The sequence below is a fragment of the Pyxicephalus adspersus genome, chromosome 5 (genome assembly GCF_032062135.1).
Source record: "Pyxicephalus adspersus chromosome 5, UCB_Pads_2.0, whole genome shotgun sequence".
In the NCBI taxonomy this organism is placed as follows: domain Eukaryota; kingdom Metazoa; phylum Chordata; class Amphibia; order Anura; family Pyxicephalidae; genus Pyxicephalus; species Pyxicephalus adspersus.
In genome coordinates, this window is record NC_092862.1 from 78,006,032 (window position 1) to 78,023,596 (window position 17,565).

Below are 17,565 nucleotides of genomic sequence, written 5' to 3' on the forward strand. Positions count from 1 at the left end.
GAGCTCCAAAAGGTTGGTAACCACTGCTCCATCGCATTGTCAAGAAGCCTTTTCACTATTACTTTGGCCTTTCTCCTTTAACTACTTTCATGTTCTGGCCTCTTGTTGCACTACTTTTAAGCTATTCATACATTATGGGTCTGATTTATTAAAGCTCTCCAAGACTGAAAAAAATAGACTATCTTGGGTCATCCAGCAAACCTGGAATGGTTCTGGTCCAGGACTGAAACATTTGCCAACTAATAGCACATGATTTTAGGAAATATGTTCCAGGTTTGCAGGATAACTCAGGTTTTCCCATGATAGTCTGTCTTTTCCAGTCTTGAGGAGCTTTATTAAATCAGGCCCAATTGTGAAGGGGAAAAAAAAGGGCGTTGCACATTTTAACAGAACATTTTTACCTTACATAGAAGGGTTGTCTTTCCTTCTATGTAAAGTACAAATGGTGAGTGTAGGTACGCTTTAAGAATTGAGCAACAGGGGGTGAGGTAAGAGAGAGAGTGAAAGAAAAAATGTGGGAGCACACGGGAGAAAGAAATAAAGGATGACAGGGGGAAAAGTGAGAGACAGAAGAGAGACAAGACATGGGGGAAGTAGCAAATAATAAAGGGAAGAGAGACAATATGAGGGAATGGAGGAGACCTAGAAATGAATGAATGTGACAGGAATGGGAATAATGAAGAAAGTCACACAGGTAAGTATCCATTACCACAATAACATACGTGCCTTGTTATATTGCAGCTTTTCTCAGGCAGCACAAAATAGGGATTGGAAAACAAAGGCCTACAGGAAATGTCTAATAGGTTACAGATGGCACATAAAAAATCGAGAGGGCAGAGAGAGAACAACTAAAGAATGCGGGAAAGCACCCGTGAATAAAGTTGGCCCCGCTCACACAATCTATACTGCCATGACAACCTACATTAGCACCCAAAGTTCCAAGCACCCTGGCCATTTTGAATGCTCCCGCTCGCTCTTTCCAGGCATTGCAGCAGAAGGCGGTCACATGACCCGATGATGTTACCGCTGAGCCCGAGTCACATGGCTATGATGTCATCTCCTCCTTTAAACCGCTTCACTTTATCATTTACAATTGTGCGATGCGTTGCTTGGACGGGCGGAGGTAGTGTGTCCTGTGGGGCGCTCCGTACTGAGGGACGGGAAATAGCCGATACAGACAGATTAGTAAGACGGGGGACCGGTGGCGCATGTGTGTTTCGCTGCGCTTATGGATATGAAAAGAGCTCTTGTTATGTGTGTGCAGTGACCGGGAGGAGGACGGAGCATGGCGGAGCGGAGGAGACATAGTGACAGGTGAGCCGGGGCGAGGAGTCCTGAAAGTGTTGTCACTGTGTGTGGTGAATAGGCTGCTCCTCCCGGGCACACAGCTCTATGGCATTATTCCTCCCCGGACACCGGCACAGCCTTCTCCTATCAGAGGGTCAGGCAGTATAGAGCTGCTGAGATCTAGGAACTACAAGTACCAGCCTACCCTTATCCATGTGTGACCCCCAGCTGGAGAGCCGTGTTTTATGGGGCTTTGTGTCCCTGTGTATGTGTACACACAACGATCCCTGGTTACATGTACAACTAATGACTTCCTTGTATAGTCTGATGCGGAGATCAGGATTTCTGCTTTGTTTTATCCCAGGCATAAACTGTCAGTCAATATAGTGAATGCAATTACACTCCCTTTAAATCGACCCTTGTGATCTACAACAAACACTCAATGTATCATGATGATCGTTAGAATTGTATTTCATTTACATATCAATGTGACTCAAAGTGTTAACCATTCCACTACTTGAGCAATTTTCAGTTTCCTGTCCAAAATGGGTCATGATTATGAATAGTTTTTGTCTGATCTCAAACATTGCATAGTGTATGGCAAGCTTTAGATTTCATACATTTCCCAAGGAATACAAATCCATTTCCATTAGTGTTGTGATGCAGTCTAGTAGCGCCATATGAGAAAGATTTTAGATACCTTTTAATTTTTAATATACAATACAGATGTTTATATGAACTGTATTCAGATTGTAATTTCATTACAAATAAATAATTATGCTGTCTGTAAACCCTTTATCGGGGATTCTTGTAATACTAGTTCAGGTTTTACATTATGTAAACTTTTGTGATTCCTATCATTTGCTTTGATTGGGGCTGTGCTTAGGTATAGGTCATGTAGATAGTAAGTTATTGGGCAGGGTCCTCTCCTCATACGTAGACCCATTTATTGTCCTATTTATTGTAGTACTGCACAATATCTTGGTATATGTAATAAAAGTTAATGATGTAAGGCTAAACTGATCCCTTATTCCTGCTTGTAGCTGGATGATGCAGCACCAGACCTGACTTTCTATACATTTTACAGTACACGGGGTGTAGCTGCCCAGGCCTCTAGATTATGTGAAATGCTACTTTTTAGTGTTACAGATTGAATTAGTAAAGCTTAGTTTAACATACACCCTAAGAATTTGTGAAATGGAGTCTGTGTTTCGCAATATAAAACTGTTTCCTCTTTGTTGCCCTGCATGTTTTAAAGAACTTTGTCTTCTGTCTGTTAGCAATGCTTTCATCTATGAATAGTGTTTTATCGCAGCTAGTAAAAAAGCTTTGAGAACGTATCTTGGAAAACCTTGTTCTTGTGATGAAGATATGATGTTTATTTAACATCAGAATGGTGTTGTTCCTAACTTAATTTTCCTTTCAAAGTATGTGAGATCACATTTTAGAACATTTTCTTGGTGTTTGATCTTCGTCACATTTTGAGATATTTTACGTATTTCTGTACCCTTCTCATCTTCAGGTTTTGTGTACATGGACATTTCAGTGGTAATTGTCCTGATCCTTGGCCTTGCTGTATCATCAATGGAAAGTGACAGTAGGGCACACTAGTGGGTTATGAATGCAGCTCTCTATTCAACCACATTCCATTCCTGCTTTTAATTCACTTGTTGTAAATGAGAAAGCATTGCAGATGCATCCGAAATTCTTTTACTGAGCCTGTCCTGCTTTCTATATTTCTTCTCAATGAAAATGAGAATGCCCTTGTAAGTAAATATACATCACTCAAACTCTGCATGTTAAGCATAGGTTACATGAATTTCTTTTACCATAATACAGCATTGGAAATGCAGAGGGATTATTATACCTGAAACAGCCTGCAGCATCCTTGTATACAAGCAGCAAATTGCTGGGAGATCAGTGAATGTAGCTTAAGGAAGCTGTGAAATGTGATTTCAATTGCCAGGGCCATCACACTTTAGACAGGAAACCTGAAGATCATTTGTGTCCCTGCCCCCAATGTCATGCTGAAATGATATACAGCTCATGTAGCTGCACCGAATCACAGATTCTTCTTGTACAGAGGTTTAGAGATGTGGAGCAGGAAGAGGTGGGTTTAACTGTAGTAATTTCTAACCACGGTTATTAGATCTTCTTTGGTAAATACATGTAACTAACATATGTAATAGATAAGGACTGACTTCTGAATGTCAGGAGGAGTTGAATTGAGTGTGGCTGTCTGCTGCAGTTAGGTGTCGGCAAACAATTCCTTTTGTTTGTTGGCAGTAAAGAGTATATACAGTAATACTGTCACCATCTAGTGATGCCAGTAATAATAAATGTTTTTTCTGGCAGTCTACAAGTTCTCTAGCAACTGTAAAGTATACATTTCCTGTTAAGCTGACATATCCATTGTTTGTTTTTCGTGTGGCCTTCATGTGTTCCAGGACAGCTCTGGGAAGCATCAAGGGTAGGCTTAATGCAATGGTGCACACGACTGAGCCAATCAGTCAGAAGTCGCAGAAAACTGTACACATGTACAATGTTCTATCCTTGGATAGAAAGTGATCAGAATTCCAATAAGAAGAATTTGATTGATCACATGACTCACTTTCCATTGGTAAATGTAAGAAATTCTGTTATTGGTGCGTGCAAGAAATTTTGTGATTGGTACTGCCAGCCTGCGCATCCACTAATCACAAATGGATGATATTGTTTGAGCAATCAGACGAGTGTCTGATCCTCCAAGTCTTCGAGGGTCATATACAGCCCAGGATATATATAAACAGAATTTTTTTCTGACTCTCTTAAACCCTACCCCGCTGTAGTATTTAAGGGAAATGCTAAAAATGTGTGCACTTAAACAGCCATGTGCTAGCTAATTCATGTTTAGGTAAGTCACTATTACTGTCAGGATGGCAGTACTGTATGCAGTGCAAAGCAATACATTTAGTTCTATAAACACAAATTGAAAAATGTTATGCTAGGTTATGGCCAGAACATGAAAGTAGGAAAAGGAGAAAGGCCAAAGTAATTCACCTAGCATAACCTTTTTTAATCTTCATAGGACTGCAGTGTGATTGTTTTCTGGAAACATTGGAGTTGAAGAATGATATAAAAAAAGTTTGTATTGCACAACAATCGTGCCCTGCTTATGGCAAATTTTGGTTTGCTAAGGGAAGAAATTGCTAATCAAATTCAATTGGTCCAGGTGGGCCACATACCCTGATACAAATCAATGTGAAAACGGAAAGAGGGAAGAAAAGCCAGGGTATTTGCTTGTAGGGCAATGTATTGAATATAGTGTACAGCTTTATTCCTGATTTCAGGAATATACATAACATAGTTATAAAAGGTCATGTATGTTTGGACAGGGCTCTTTGTAGAATATAATGAAAACACAAATATTAATCTTATTGTGAATGTGTTCATGCCATTAGGACACTTGCAACAGCAATTAAAACCTCAGTGTCCACTGAAATGCATGTATATCATGTGGATACAAAACACACTGACATAATTGACTTCCTCCCAAAACTGTCCCTAGTGTCTGTTTGGTATCTGTGTGCCTGACTGTGCTAGAGTCATTAGACTGTAGTGGCACACACTGATAGGCTGCAAATACTAGGTTTTTGCTTTTACTTTTCAATATAAAGACCCTGTCCTACATTTACATTACCCTGCTTTACATTTTCTTGTACATTTCAAAAAAGAAAAGTACAATAGTACAATACATTTATTCATTAAATTCCAGGCAGATATACATCAAATTAAGGGATCCCTGTAATTTTTAATACATCAGTAAATGAATAAATCATTAAAATTATTTTAATTCAAGCAGTGTAAGTTTCTGTATCTGGCCAGTATCACGCTGTTGTAGTCCTGGACTGTCAGAGCAAGAATCCGTACAGGGAGGCAACCAAATCATGCTGTTAAGAAGCATGCTGATACAAAGAGTATTTACAATAACAAAAGGATGAGCTCCTTCTGTGTACCAAAGCCATGGAAGGTTCATTTTTAAAATATTGTTTTATCATATCCTCACTGTCATGGTAATCCCCTGGGCAGAAACAATTGCTAATGGTTCCTGATTGCAATCGGAAATAAGCCATTTTTTTGAGCATTAATATAATATAGGCATAAGGAAAATAAAGATAATGTTTATGTGTATTTTCACCATTTTGTCACCATATTCTCACTTTGAAAACTTTGTGTTTGCTTCACTTAACCTGAACCTCTTGGGAGCAGGAATTGTTTGTGTCACTAAGAGGTCACATGGCAGGGGCATTATTGCTGTAGCGGGCATTGGCTCTGGTCTGGGGTTCCACTGGTATTCAAAGCCATTATAGAGGTGGAGCAGGGAAGTGGTACAGAGCTTCACCAATGTCCATTCTTTGGAGCATTAGGCATTGCCATGTTAGTATGTAGTCCTTGCCAAAAGTTTGTACAAATGGGTGGCTATGCTGGGGCTCCAGGGTGACCTCAAGGCAGAAATGATCGCAGAATGACAACTTTTTCAGATAAGAGAAACATCAAGAAAAAAAGATAAGCTATATTTTTTTCCTGTCTGTTTATTACTTTTAGGTTTTATCTATAAAGATTACAATTCTCACCCAGGACCCAGGATTCACATATTTTCCAACCACCAACCTCTCTTGTTTACAACCATTTGCTGAGAATAATCAGAAAATCAATTTGTTGGAAGCCATTCAGTTTAGAAAAGGAGCAGCGGATGATGTGGTTGTAGGATTTTTTTTTTTTAGGGGGGGGGGGGGTGGGCAGCTCCAGACATAATGTGAGTTTAACAGCAGGGCAATTTTTTTTTTTTTTTTTTGTACTTCTGTCGGAAATCTTACCTTGCTCACTTGCTGCGAGTCCTATCCTGACATTAAAATGGTAGTCCCATTTACCTGGCCACCTTCTGTTATGCACCAGAAGCCACAGCAGTATATTCAAGCCCTCCACTGATCTGTGCTGTCTATGGCCCTCTGTATTTAACTTTGTTTTTACTTTTTTTTTAGCCCTCTAGTCAGTGTTTTGTGGGCTTTTCTTTGGGCAGGCTGCATGCAGAAACGCTCACTAATCCAGCCTAAACTCTGTATCTTTAATTAAAAATGAACTGCATTCCAATTTTGTAATCTCCTCTGGTGTAATGGTTATGGGGCACTTCCTCAGATGCCCATGAATAAGAGTTCTAACCAGTGATAATTTAGCTTTGATACAGTTCAGCTTTCTGAAAGTAATTTGTTTATTTTCTTTTTTCATTATATTGTTTTAATAACAATATTTTTTTATTAGCAACTATCCTGTTCATTACATGCTTGGCCCTGCCTTGCTTACCACTAACTTCTTTATGACCAGGGTCTGTCTGTGTATGGCAGAGGTGATGTTGATGTTGATTTCTGGTGATTGTTTTAAAAATGTAAAGCTGGCCTTTCACAAAGGGACCATATAAGCAGCAATTTCTGACCTGGGTCCTAAATAATTTCTGAATCAATGACACAGAATGAGTATGCAGTTTAGGTGTTCAGTTGGATTAAACACAACGTGAAACATGGTTATCTGTGTGTTTGTTTCAGGTTTGTCAGTGAAACCACAGACCAGAAGATCAGCTTTATATACAAGTAATTGACATTCTTTAGAATGAGTTCACCAATAGGTACTTTCATATATCTTTTAGTAATATGTTCACCAACTGCGTAGCATCACTGTTGAAGGCTTTCAGAAGACTGCAGTATTTGGTGGTCAGCAAAAATAAAAAATCTGTGTGATCAAAACCTACTTTTTTTTTTTTTTTTTTTTTTTTTTTTTTTTATCTGGGTTTCAGATCCTTGTTCATATAACAAAATATATGTTCCAGGAAGACAAGGATCATCTAGAAATAATACTTTCAATGTATTACTGTTTATACTTTCAAAACAATATTCAATAGAAAAAAATTTTACACCAATGGAATGATAATCACATGGGCTCATTTTGTATTTTTCACCGTGCAGGTTAAAGTACTTTGTGTTAGGATAGGTTTCTTGCTCATAAATGGCTTTGTGCATGGTGGTTGGCCACAATAGATGGTGCTATGTCCTCATGTAGAGTGTGTAACAAACTCGTTTCCCTGACAGCTAAAGTCTATGATACAGTTTACACAAGGACACAGCACATCTACTGAGTTTAAAAAAACACGTTTTTCTAATGGTGTTTTTTAAAAAACAAACTTGGTATAAATGATAACTTGTATTAAGAGAAAGCATATTTACATATACATTACATATATATTACACAACAAAGTCCATAGTCTGTCTTTACCATAGTCATATGTCATGGACAGTCACCGCCAATTAACCTAAATGCATGTTTTTGGAATTGGGGAGAAAAATCGATCTGTACAAACTCAGATAAGCTTCTGGATGAGATTTTTTTTTTACCTAGGAGCCTAGTGCTGTTAATATGCATATACCAAGAAAGACAAAAATCCCCTTTCTTGTATTTCACATCTGTATTGTGAGCTTTTCAATTAACATGTCCCTTCAATTAACGTGTGTGTGTGTGTGTGATGGTGAACAGTAGCAAATGTGTGAAAGATTAGAATGACTAAACAAACACTTTTTTTGGTAGCTAAACAGTAAACATAGCTTTCTAATGTGTATGTAGTTTGACCAGAGCTGGTATTTTAAATACAAGTTGTAAACTGTTGAATTTTAACTGCTGATTTTTTTTTTCTTTCATTCTTCTGCACAGCGCTGTATTCTTCACATGTGACAGATTCTTTTTTTTATTTATTTATTTTATGTGAAAGGTTGCCTTTTTGCCTCTTTTCTGATGTTTTCTTATTTCTTCTTTTGCAGTTTGTGAAAGACTTATGAGACAAAAATCTTGGATTCTGGTTTTCTTGTTTTGCAACCTCATTTTTTGGTAGAATAATTGCAATTTTTTTTGCTATGAAAAAATTTGCCTATTTTAAGGTGGTATTGGCCACCTCGCTGGTTTGGGTCTTTTTGGATATATTTTTGCTGCTCTACTTCAGTGAATGCAACAAATGTGAGGATAAGGAGCGGGGCTTGCCTGCAGGAGATGGTGAGTGTTTTTTGGTTCACCACACTGTTACTTTTTTTTTTGTTTAATTTTATAACAATGTCATATGTTCCTCCAGAATTTTTTAAATATCAGGTTGTGGTTCTTGAATGCTTAGCAAGAACTGTATTTTAAAGGTGGAGCCCTGTTACAAGTAATATGTTACTTGTAATGATTGACTAAGATTTTTTATGATTTTATTTTTAATAGCTGTCTGATTCCATCACAGTTCATTTTTGTCTCCGAAAACAAGTCCTAGAAGGCTAGAAGGCACTTTCAAGCTTTGCTTTAAATCTGCAATTCAGTACTAAAGATTGGTTGAATCTTTGTGCCCTAAAGGATTGCAGAGTTTATTTGGATAATGAATTAAAAAATCGTTTTAACTGTATTCTGTGCAGAGAATACAAGGCTGTCGTTGCTGACTTCCTTGTTTAAATGCTAATTGCCCTGCTGATATATGATGTAGGGACTTCAGTACATTTTGAGCTTCTTATTTGGTATATATGTTAGAAGTTCTAACTTTGTGTGCTGTATACTTATTTTAGTTCTTCTGATTCAGCAACATAACAGGCTATAAGATGATGATATTTTGTATTGGCTTGGATACCTCGTTGCTGTGGACATGTGGGGTTTCTGCAGTGATACCACTGCTTTTATGCACTGAGCAAGTCACAGGCTTTTGTACTCTGGCTGGGGTTGCTTTATAAACCCCCCCCCCCCTTCTTCCTAAAACTAAATTAATTTGTATTTGTATGATAGGAGACATTTATTGAAGCAGTTGCAGATCAATTAAAGAAGAATTATTGCCTTGAGTCTTGTACAGGCTTCTCTCCTTTAAGGCTTACTCTAATTTTACTGCACACTGTAAGCTTCCCACAGCATGCACTGCAAACTACAGCAAGTCATAGTGCCCAAGTAATTTCTTAGCTTGTAGACATGTAGCATAATTTAGCACTTTCCTTTTAGCCTTGATGTATACCTGGGCTGCCTCTTAACTTTTAGTTTACCTGTTTTAGTTTCTTGCATGTTGGGTCTGCGTGATATGTGGGCACTACCTAAGAATGCTAATTTTTCCAGACTTGTCAACTTTTATTCAAAATCATCACTGTTTATTCAAAAGTCACTGTTTAGCAACTTCCAATAATGAGAACATTTAGGTAAATAGAGGGAAGAACAACTGCTTTTATAAGTAACGGAAATCTCGATTTTGATTTTATCTAGATACCATATGTATGTCACTTTCACCACCTTCTTCTGCCAAGGCATCCTACTTCACCCTTGCAGAGTTAGGATCCTTCATTGCAAAGCCCAACTAAGAAAATGTAACATACTTACTGTAAAAAAGTTTTCTCAAGAATCTGAATCTGAAGATGTTATCAAAGTCCTACATACCCTACCTACAAGCCATAAAGTACAGAAGAATGTTTAGAAGATTAGATAGATAATAAAAGAGAGGTCTCTGGGCTGAAGCATGACCTTTTTTGGTTGGCTAGGAAGCATTGAAAAATTTGATTATCAGCAGGCATTTTGAATAGACATACTTTTCTACTTCCAAGACCACCGGTATTTTTATGGATAAAGAAAGCTGCTGCAGACAGATTATATACTTCACATAAAGACCGGTGTTAAACTACTTTACAGTGTGACAACGGTATTGCACAATCTCTCCAGAAAATTATCTGCATTGTCACTCTGTTAAAGAAAGTGAAACTACAACGGATCTATTTATTAGGAATTTTAGGGTCCTAGGGTCGAATCTTGCCCAGGAACTAGTTGCATGGAGTTTGTATATTCTCCTTCCTCTCACTGGTTTATGTCCTGGAAACATACATGTGAGGTTAAATGGCCTTTCCAAAAACTGGCCTGTTTTAATGACATTTGTTAGTAGATTATGACCGCCTCCAAGGGACCGGTAATGTCATGGCTGTAGTATAGACTGTGTAATATAAAGTGAAATACTAGATAACTATGATTTAAAGGGATCCTATTAGGTAATTAAGGTTTATAAAAATCATTGACAAAAGCAGCTTGCACCTTTCTAGTTCTCACTAGCCCTATATAAAGCCCATCAATAGACTTCTTCCACTTATCAGAGGCATGCAGCTAATACTGCTCTCCTGACTCCTCAAAGGGGTTTAAATTTATTGCGTCTGGCCAAACACATTTCAGTATATCTGGACTTTTGCAGTGCTTGTTGATTTTTAAACCTGTGCAGTTTCATGCGTGTCCTTGTGGTGTGTAGCCACTAAATCTATAGATTGAAATGTTTTATCAGGAATTGATTTGTCTGTCCCTCAAAATTTTCAATTGGTATGAAGTCACCCTAATATTTCACTGACCTAGCTGTTCAGCACCAGACATTTTCTGCACTTTACCCATAGAAATAAATGTAAGCATCGGCTAGATCAATAATCCATATGTAACCTTGCACCTAAAACTGATGTGCATCCAAAGATAAGTATTATTCAAATATTTAGCAAATTACTCTTATTAGCATGCTAATAGCTAATGCATTACAGTAGCTGTAAAGATCACTATTTTAAAAGCCCTTTTGCTTTTTTTAGTGATTTTTAACCTTCGTAAACATATAATGTACAGGTTTCTTTTTTTTATTTTCCCTCTGAGGATATCAGCATCTCAAAACCACTCCCTGGGGTATTGAAATTTACTGCCAGTATTCAAAAGCAATAATCCAAAATAAGTTTCTATGGTAACCACAGATGCATATGATGGGGGAAAAGCAGGTGGGAATTGACAAATTTAAAACGATTTATTCCTTCTAGAATAGCCTGTAAATGGGTGATTGATGTGCATTTTGTACATATTTACATGCATTGAATATTTTTTTTTATAAAGTTCCCTTCATCTTTGACATGAATTTTTGTCAAAAGTAGCAAGAATGTTGCTTGCCGCATGTAGGAGAAAAGAAAATTACATTAGTTACAGACCGAGATCAAAACTGCACCATTACCTTTAAAGCACGTAAAGCTTTTATATATGATACAAAATAGGACCTCACGCAATAGTAGACAATGCCATGTGTTTATTCCTGAAGTGGTCTGTAAACGGTATTTTTTTGACAAATACATTTTGTCTTAGAGATAATGAAACTGTATGGTAAGCACACAGTATTTTTTATTGAATACATTTTAATTCAAATGGTACCATCCTGTCAAATTTAAAAACGGTTATTACTAAAGCTGCTTACACACGTCCAATTTTTATCGTTGGAAATGAACGACCGATTGGCCAAAAATCGTTCGTAAAAAAAGTAACCAACGACGCCGACGAACGAGGATAGTTGTTGGAAATGAAAGACCGGACCGGCGGATCGGATTGGACGACGATCGTTGACCATCTATCGTGTGTACGGTCGTTCAGTGATCGTGCATGTTCTGAGCATGCGCGATGAACGTTCGATCGATACAGGCTGTATTGTGTATATGAGTGTATGTGTATATATATATATATGTATGTGTGTATATATATATATATATACATTCAGACTGTCAGAATTGTTTTAATTTAAAATTAAATTAAAATGTTTCTAGTTACCGTAACATACTTGCACCAAATAAAAGAAATGACAAATCAAGAACTTCTGCAATGGATACTTCCAGAGAAATGCAATTCATATGTCAGATAGCCAAGGAGTTCCTACTGCTACATCTTCAGGTCCCTACATCTCCCCATTCCTGAAAAATTAGGGTTCACAGAAGGTAAGTGGCCAGATATGTGTGACAAGGTAGCATGATATGATCGGTAAAACATCTTTACCTCAATTTAGGGACCCTGATTATTGTTAGGATTTTATGCTTGTGACCCCTTATCTAGCAACTTGTTATGTGTAGAGAGCCTAAATTTGGTTTAGTATCAGCGCTTGGTGTCCCCTGTGCATCCTGAAAATTTCACATTCCTATGACAATTAGAATAGGAGATATGAAGGCTTATACATGGGGATAATGACAGCAGCATGGACACAGACACTGCTTTCATGCTGCTGCTGGGATTTTTTCGCATTACAAAGGTGAGCGGGGAGCAGCTCCCTCTCCTGGCAGCACAATCTCAATAGAGAAAACATGGAGATGCGAGCGCTTCATCCCGCGCAAGTCAATGAGCATAGGGGCAGAGGAGAGGGCCAGAACTGACAGCTCACGGATTTGGATGTGAGCCGTAGGTTGGGCACCCTTGCTTTAGCATAAAAAAAAATTTAGTTTATTAATAGTTTAGTAATGGTAACTAAACCCCAGGTAAAATTAATACACAGTATGTATATAACTCCAATATATTATGCAGCACTTTACATAAGTTTCTATAGTTATGGCACTAGCTGTCCCTCAAAGGGGTTCCCAATCTACTGTCCCTACCATAGCAGGGTTCTCCCCAGGCACTTTTAGCTGGGCGCACCACCCGGCTCTTTTTGGGTGGTTACCAAAGAGTTTGTTCACAATACAGGGGCTGCCACCCACCTAAAATTTCTTCCCACCCGGCTTAAAAAAAATTCTGGGTTGAGCACTGCATAGTAATATTTTTTTAATTCAGTCTAAGGACAATTTTTTTGGGTGGGGGAAGCCAGGTACTCTAACTGCATGTTTTTTTGAAATGTGGGAGGAAACCCACGCAATTATGGGGAGAACCTGCAAACTCCATGCAGATTATGTCCTGCATGAGATTCAAACCTGGGACTTTGCGCTGCAAAAGCCTGAGTACCAACCTCTGAGCCACCGTTTAAGAATATATGTTGCTGCCTTAAAATCCAGTGGTTTCTGTGGTAGTGGAGATGACATACCTGGAATAGAAGTTACATCCTAGCAATGCAGTCCTTTCTCTGGAATAAATCTGCTTTTTGCAGAGCATTAACTGGTAGGACTCCTAAAATCTTTTCTTTTATTATAGTTGTATCTCGGTCCCAGAAATTTATTACAGAAAGCCTAGAGTTTACTTTTGACACAAGGTATAATGTTATGTAATGATGTGGCAGTTTTCAACCCAGAAAGCTGGGTGGGAAAAATTGTAGGTGGGTGGCAGCCCCTGGATTGCGACCCAATTCTTCAGTAATGACCCAATAACAGCCAGGTGGTTACTGAAAAGTGCCGGTTGGTGTGCCCAGCTAAAAGTGTGGGAAGCTACTAAACACTTGTTCCAATAGAAAATATTTGAATTAGATGTTGCTTACCTTTATTGAAAGTCTTTATTGAAATTCAGTCAATGTAGTGAAATACTGCCCAGTGTAGCAGGTAGTGCTAGGGCAATAGGGTGGCACAAGTTGCGATGGAAGGTGATGCCACTTATGGTCCTGCAATTTAGAAGCACTGTTGTTAAGGAGCTACAGGTGACAACAGAATAATTAAGGACTTCAAGAAAAGTCTAGGGTCAACACCCCATTTCAAGCCAGTTCAGTAAGGCTGGCAGAGATGTAGTTTGACAACCTGTAGACAGAAAAGTACAAGAACAGCTGGAAATCCAGTTTAGATGCATAATTGCTGGTACAAGAGTGCAGGTGAAGATCTCTGAGCCATAAATTGCCTGCTTGGCATCAGTAATAAATGGGAGATCCCGTACATTCATAATGTAATAATGCAATAATGCATAATGCAAAGATGTTCATAAATGTGAGAAGATGAAAGCCCTAAGTAGATGGGGTTGTTGCTCAAACATTTTTTAAACCTTTTTATGAGTACAGTAACAATCAGAAAGAACATGGTATACCTGATACAATTAAGAATAAAAAATAGCTAATACAAACAAGTTATAGGAAGTCCTTCCCTGAGGTTCACCTGTTTGACTGTCAGTTTTTGTTTTAAATAGCTGTTTTTCCCCTCTATCCCTGCTGACCTCTAAGGGGGAGTGGTCAAGGTTTTACAGTTGATTTAAGTTCTGGGTAGACTCACCTTGAGCTTGCTCAGTCCTGGCTGGTGAAACAAGTTGCTTGGAATCAAGTGGAGTTGGAAAACAAAAGGAGTTAAATCCCTCTAGTAACTACATACTGTAAGTAGACTTTTTTAACTCCTGAAAACAAACATTGTAACTGGGAAAAATGAGTCACACCAAGGTGGAAGGTTTTGTTCAGTGCACAATCTACCATATGTATGCACAAATGGAGCAACAGCTCCTAGGTAAATACCGCTTGTGACTGATGTGAACCAGTTGCCCCTCTGGTATTTCGCATTAGAGAGCTGGAGAGGTGCATTTCAACACTGAAACCACTGGATCACCTTGAGAAGAGTCTCCTGCTCCCTGAGCAGGTAGTTAATGTCTTAGATGTGGAGAGGTTAATTAGGATGAACATGTAAGGCGTTGGGTTACTGTAGTTAGAGGGAGTGGTGGGGACACCCAGGAAAGGAAGGCCAGCCCTGTATTTGAGCACCCTAACAAATTAGTTATGTGAAGATGTGCAGGTGGCCCAGTGATGGCAACTCTAGATGTTACTGCTATCCCTAACAGCCGGGAGAGCAGCCCATCTAAAAGGGTTGGGGAAGGCAAGGCTGAAAGGCAAAGACAATTGGTTGTCATTGGGAATTCTATGATCAGGAGGACTAATAGAATAGTTGTGCCGCCCGGATCCCCTCAACTGAATATTTTGCTGTCTCCCTGGTGCCAGGGTTCGACATGTGGTGGACCGAGTGGACAAAAATCCTGAGAGGGACTGGGCATGACCCAGCTGTCTTGTTCCATGTTGGAACCAATGATAGTAAAAATAGATGGAAGATCCCTAAAAATGAGTTTAAAGAGCTAGGTTTCAAGTTGAAGCAAAGGCGTTCCAAGGTAATATTCTCTGGAATATTGGCTGTGCCATGCACAACACAGGAATGGCAGAGTGAGCTTAGACAGCTAAACACATGGCTTAAGTCCTGGTGTAATAGGGAATGGCTGACCTTTCATTGGGGTACAACCTATATGCCAGATATGGTTTGCACTTTAATGGAAGGGGGTCTGCTGTGCTAGGGGAATGGTGGAGGGATATATAAACTAAGACAGAGGAGGGTGGGGCAGTTAAATAAGGTGGCAGGAAGGTCAGACAGGGGTCAGCGACTAATGGAGGGTGGATTGGGGATAGTTTGGGGCTAGGGTTATAAGTAAATTTAAGGAGCTTCCTATGTTACGGATTGCTCAGTATTTGTACTGAAAAACAAAAGGATTTGGCAAACAGTGCTGGTAAATGCAGAAATGGTTTAAAGAGCCTGTTCACCAATGCTAGAAGTCTGGCACACAAAATTGGGGAGTTACAAGCCTTAATGAATGAAGAGCATTATTAATAATTATTATTATTTGGTGTTGCTGAATCCTGGATTTGTTCTTCACATGACTGGGCTGTCAATATTCCTGGGTATACTCTCTTTTGTAAAGACAGAGTCAAAGGAAAGGGTAGTGGTGTATGTGAGAAGTGATCTGAAGGTGAATGTGAAAGAAGAAATTGTTTATGGGAGCAAGCAATGAGGTTGAGGCATTATGGGTGGAGTTGAATGTGGGATTGAATAACAACCAATTAATTATTGGAGTCTGCTATAGGCCCCCTAGAGCTAAGGATGAAAAAAAAAGAATCAACTACTAGCACAGATAGAAAAAGCAGCAAAAACTGGAAAGGTTTTATTCATCGGAGATTTCAACCACCCTGACATTGACTGGAGTAATGGCACCACAAGAATAGCAAAAGGGAGGAAATTTGTGAATTTATTACAAGATAATTTTTTTGGTACCGTTTATAGAAGCCCCAACTAGAAATGATACTCTGCTAGTTCTTTTTAACAATGCAGAGCTTATAATCAATGTGTATATAAAAGAGAATCTGGGTAGCAGTGACCATATTATGATTTCATTTAATGTAAGCTGTAAACAGGAAAGATAAAAACATTTAATTTTAGGAGAGCAAGTTTTCAGTTATTAAGGGCAGCTCTCTGTGACTTGGACCGGTAGACATTATTGTCTTTAAAGAACAGAAATGGGAATGTTTCAAAAGTCTGTTCTATACAAGCACACTGAAAAATATATTTCAATGGGTAATAAGTTTAAGAGGTTAAAATTAAAACCTGGCTCAAATGTGGCTCAGATGATGGTAAAAAAAAGTCAAAAACAAGAAAAAGGGCATTCCAGAAATATAAAAGTAAAGGATCACCTTCATCGTTTGAAAACTATAAAGAATATAACAAAAGATGTAAAAAGGAGATAAAATGTGCAAAACTTCAGAATGAAAGACAGATTGCAAAGGAAAGTAGGGCAAACCCCCAATTTTTTTAAAATATATAATATTGCCAAAATAATCAGATCCAAACATGTAGGTCCCTTAACCTCCCTGGCAGTCTGATTAAGTCCACATTTTATATCAAAAACAGTACATAGTTTTGCTTGGAAATTTGTTTCATTTTTTAGGCCTGTAATTTTTAGGAATAACTCTCGGGTATGAAAAGTTTGAAACACAAACCTAAATAATATTTATAAAAAATAATGAATTTATTAATTTTATTAAAAAAAATAAATGAATTTGATAAAATTTTGGATTCATTATTTGGTCTTTTTTTTTTATAACTTTATCACTGTAATCAATGTTTTAAAAGCAGATTACAATGTAATTTTCTTTTAAAATTCCCGCCAAACCACGCCTCCGCAGCGTACTTACGCTTATCGGATCACATCGATCAAGTTGGGGATGTGATGCAGAAGCCGGCTGGGGTTTGCTAGAGGACTTTGTTGGATCGAGGGGAGCAGGTAGGATTTTTTTAAGCTACCTGATGTGGGGCTAGGGGTTACCGCTTTTGGTATATAAAATTCACCCTGAGCCACACTCTGGAACACCGTCAAGGGGGTTAAAGGATGTCTCTGACTTGGTAACTAGATAGAGAAAAGGCAGATTTACTAAACTTTTTTTTTTTTTTAAGCTTTGTGTACACAAAGGAAAATGGCAGAGCTCAAGTAGCAATTTCACTGCCTTAAACAGTTCACAATGGGTCAAAATTGGTATGATTGAGAAACAGTTGGGCAAAATTAAGGTTGACAAAGCACCAGGACCTGATGGATTATATCCACCTATCCTCAGAGAACTGAGCTCAGGTATTGCAAAGCCATTTCTAATTTTTAGAGACTCTTTAATTACTGGCATGGTACCAATGGATTGGCATAAGGCCAATGTGGTTTCTATCTTCAAAAAGGGAGCAAGGTCATTACCAGGTAACTGGCCCCTGCCCTAACCGAACTATTCAATCTCTCCCTTTCTAC

The 17,565-nt window shown here is 38.4% G+C and overlaps 1 protein-coding gene across 3 annotated transcripts in view; it reads left to right on the forward strand.

The window, feature by feature from the left end:
- Positions 1-1,081: 1,081 nt before the first annotated feature.
- Positions 1,082-17,565, forward strand: part of GALNT1 (polypeptide N-acetylgalactosaminyltransferase 1) — an 87,916-nt gene continuing 71,432 nt past the window's right edge. Inside the window, exons 1-2 of one of the 3 annotated variants that reach the window (XM_072411919.1) lie at positions 1,082-1,314; positions 8,130-8,358. In XM_072411919.1, the coding sequence (XP_072268020.1) occupies positions 8,223-8,358 (136 nt within the window). In that variant the 5' untranslated portion in view covers positions 1,082-1,314; positions 8,130-8,222. Of the gene's footprint in view, positions 1,315-3,260; positions 3,398-8,129; positions 8,359-17,565 lie in introns of those variants that run through there. The other 2 variants (XM_072411920.1, XM_072411921.1) reach the window with 2 other exon arrangements.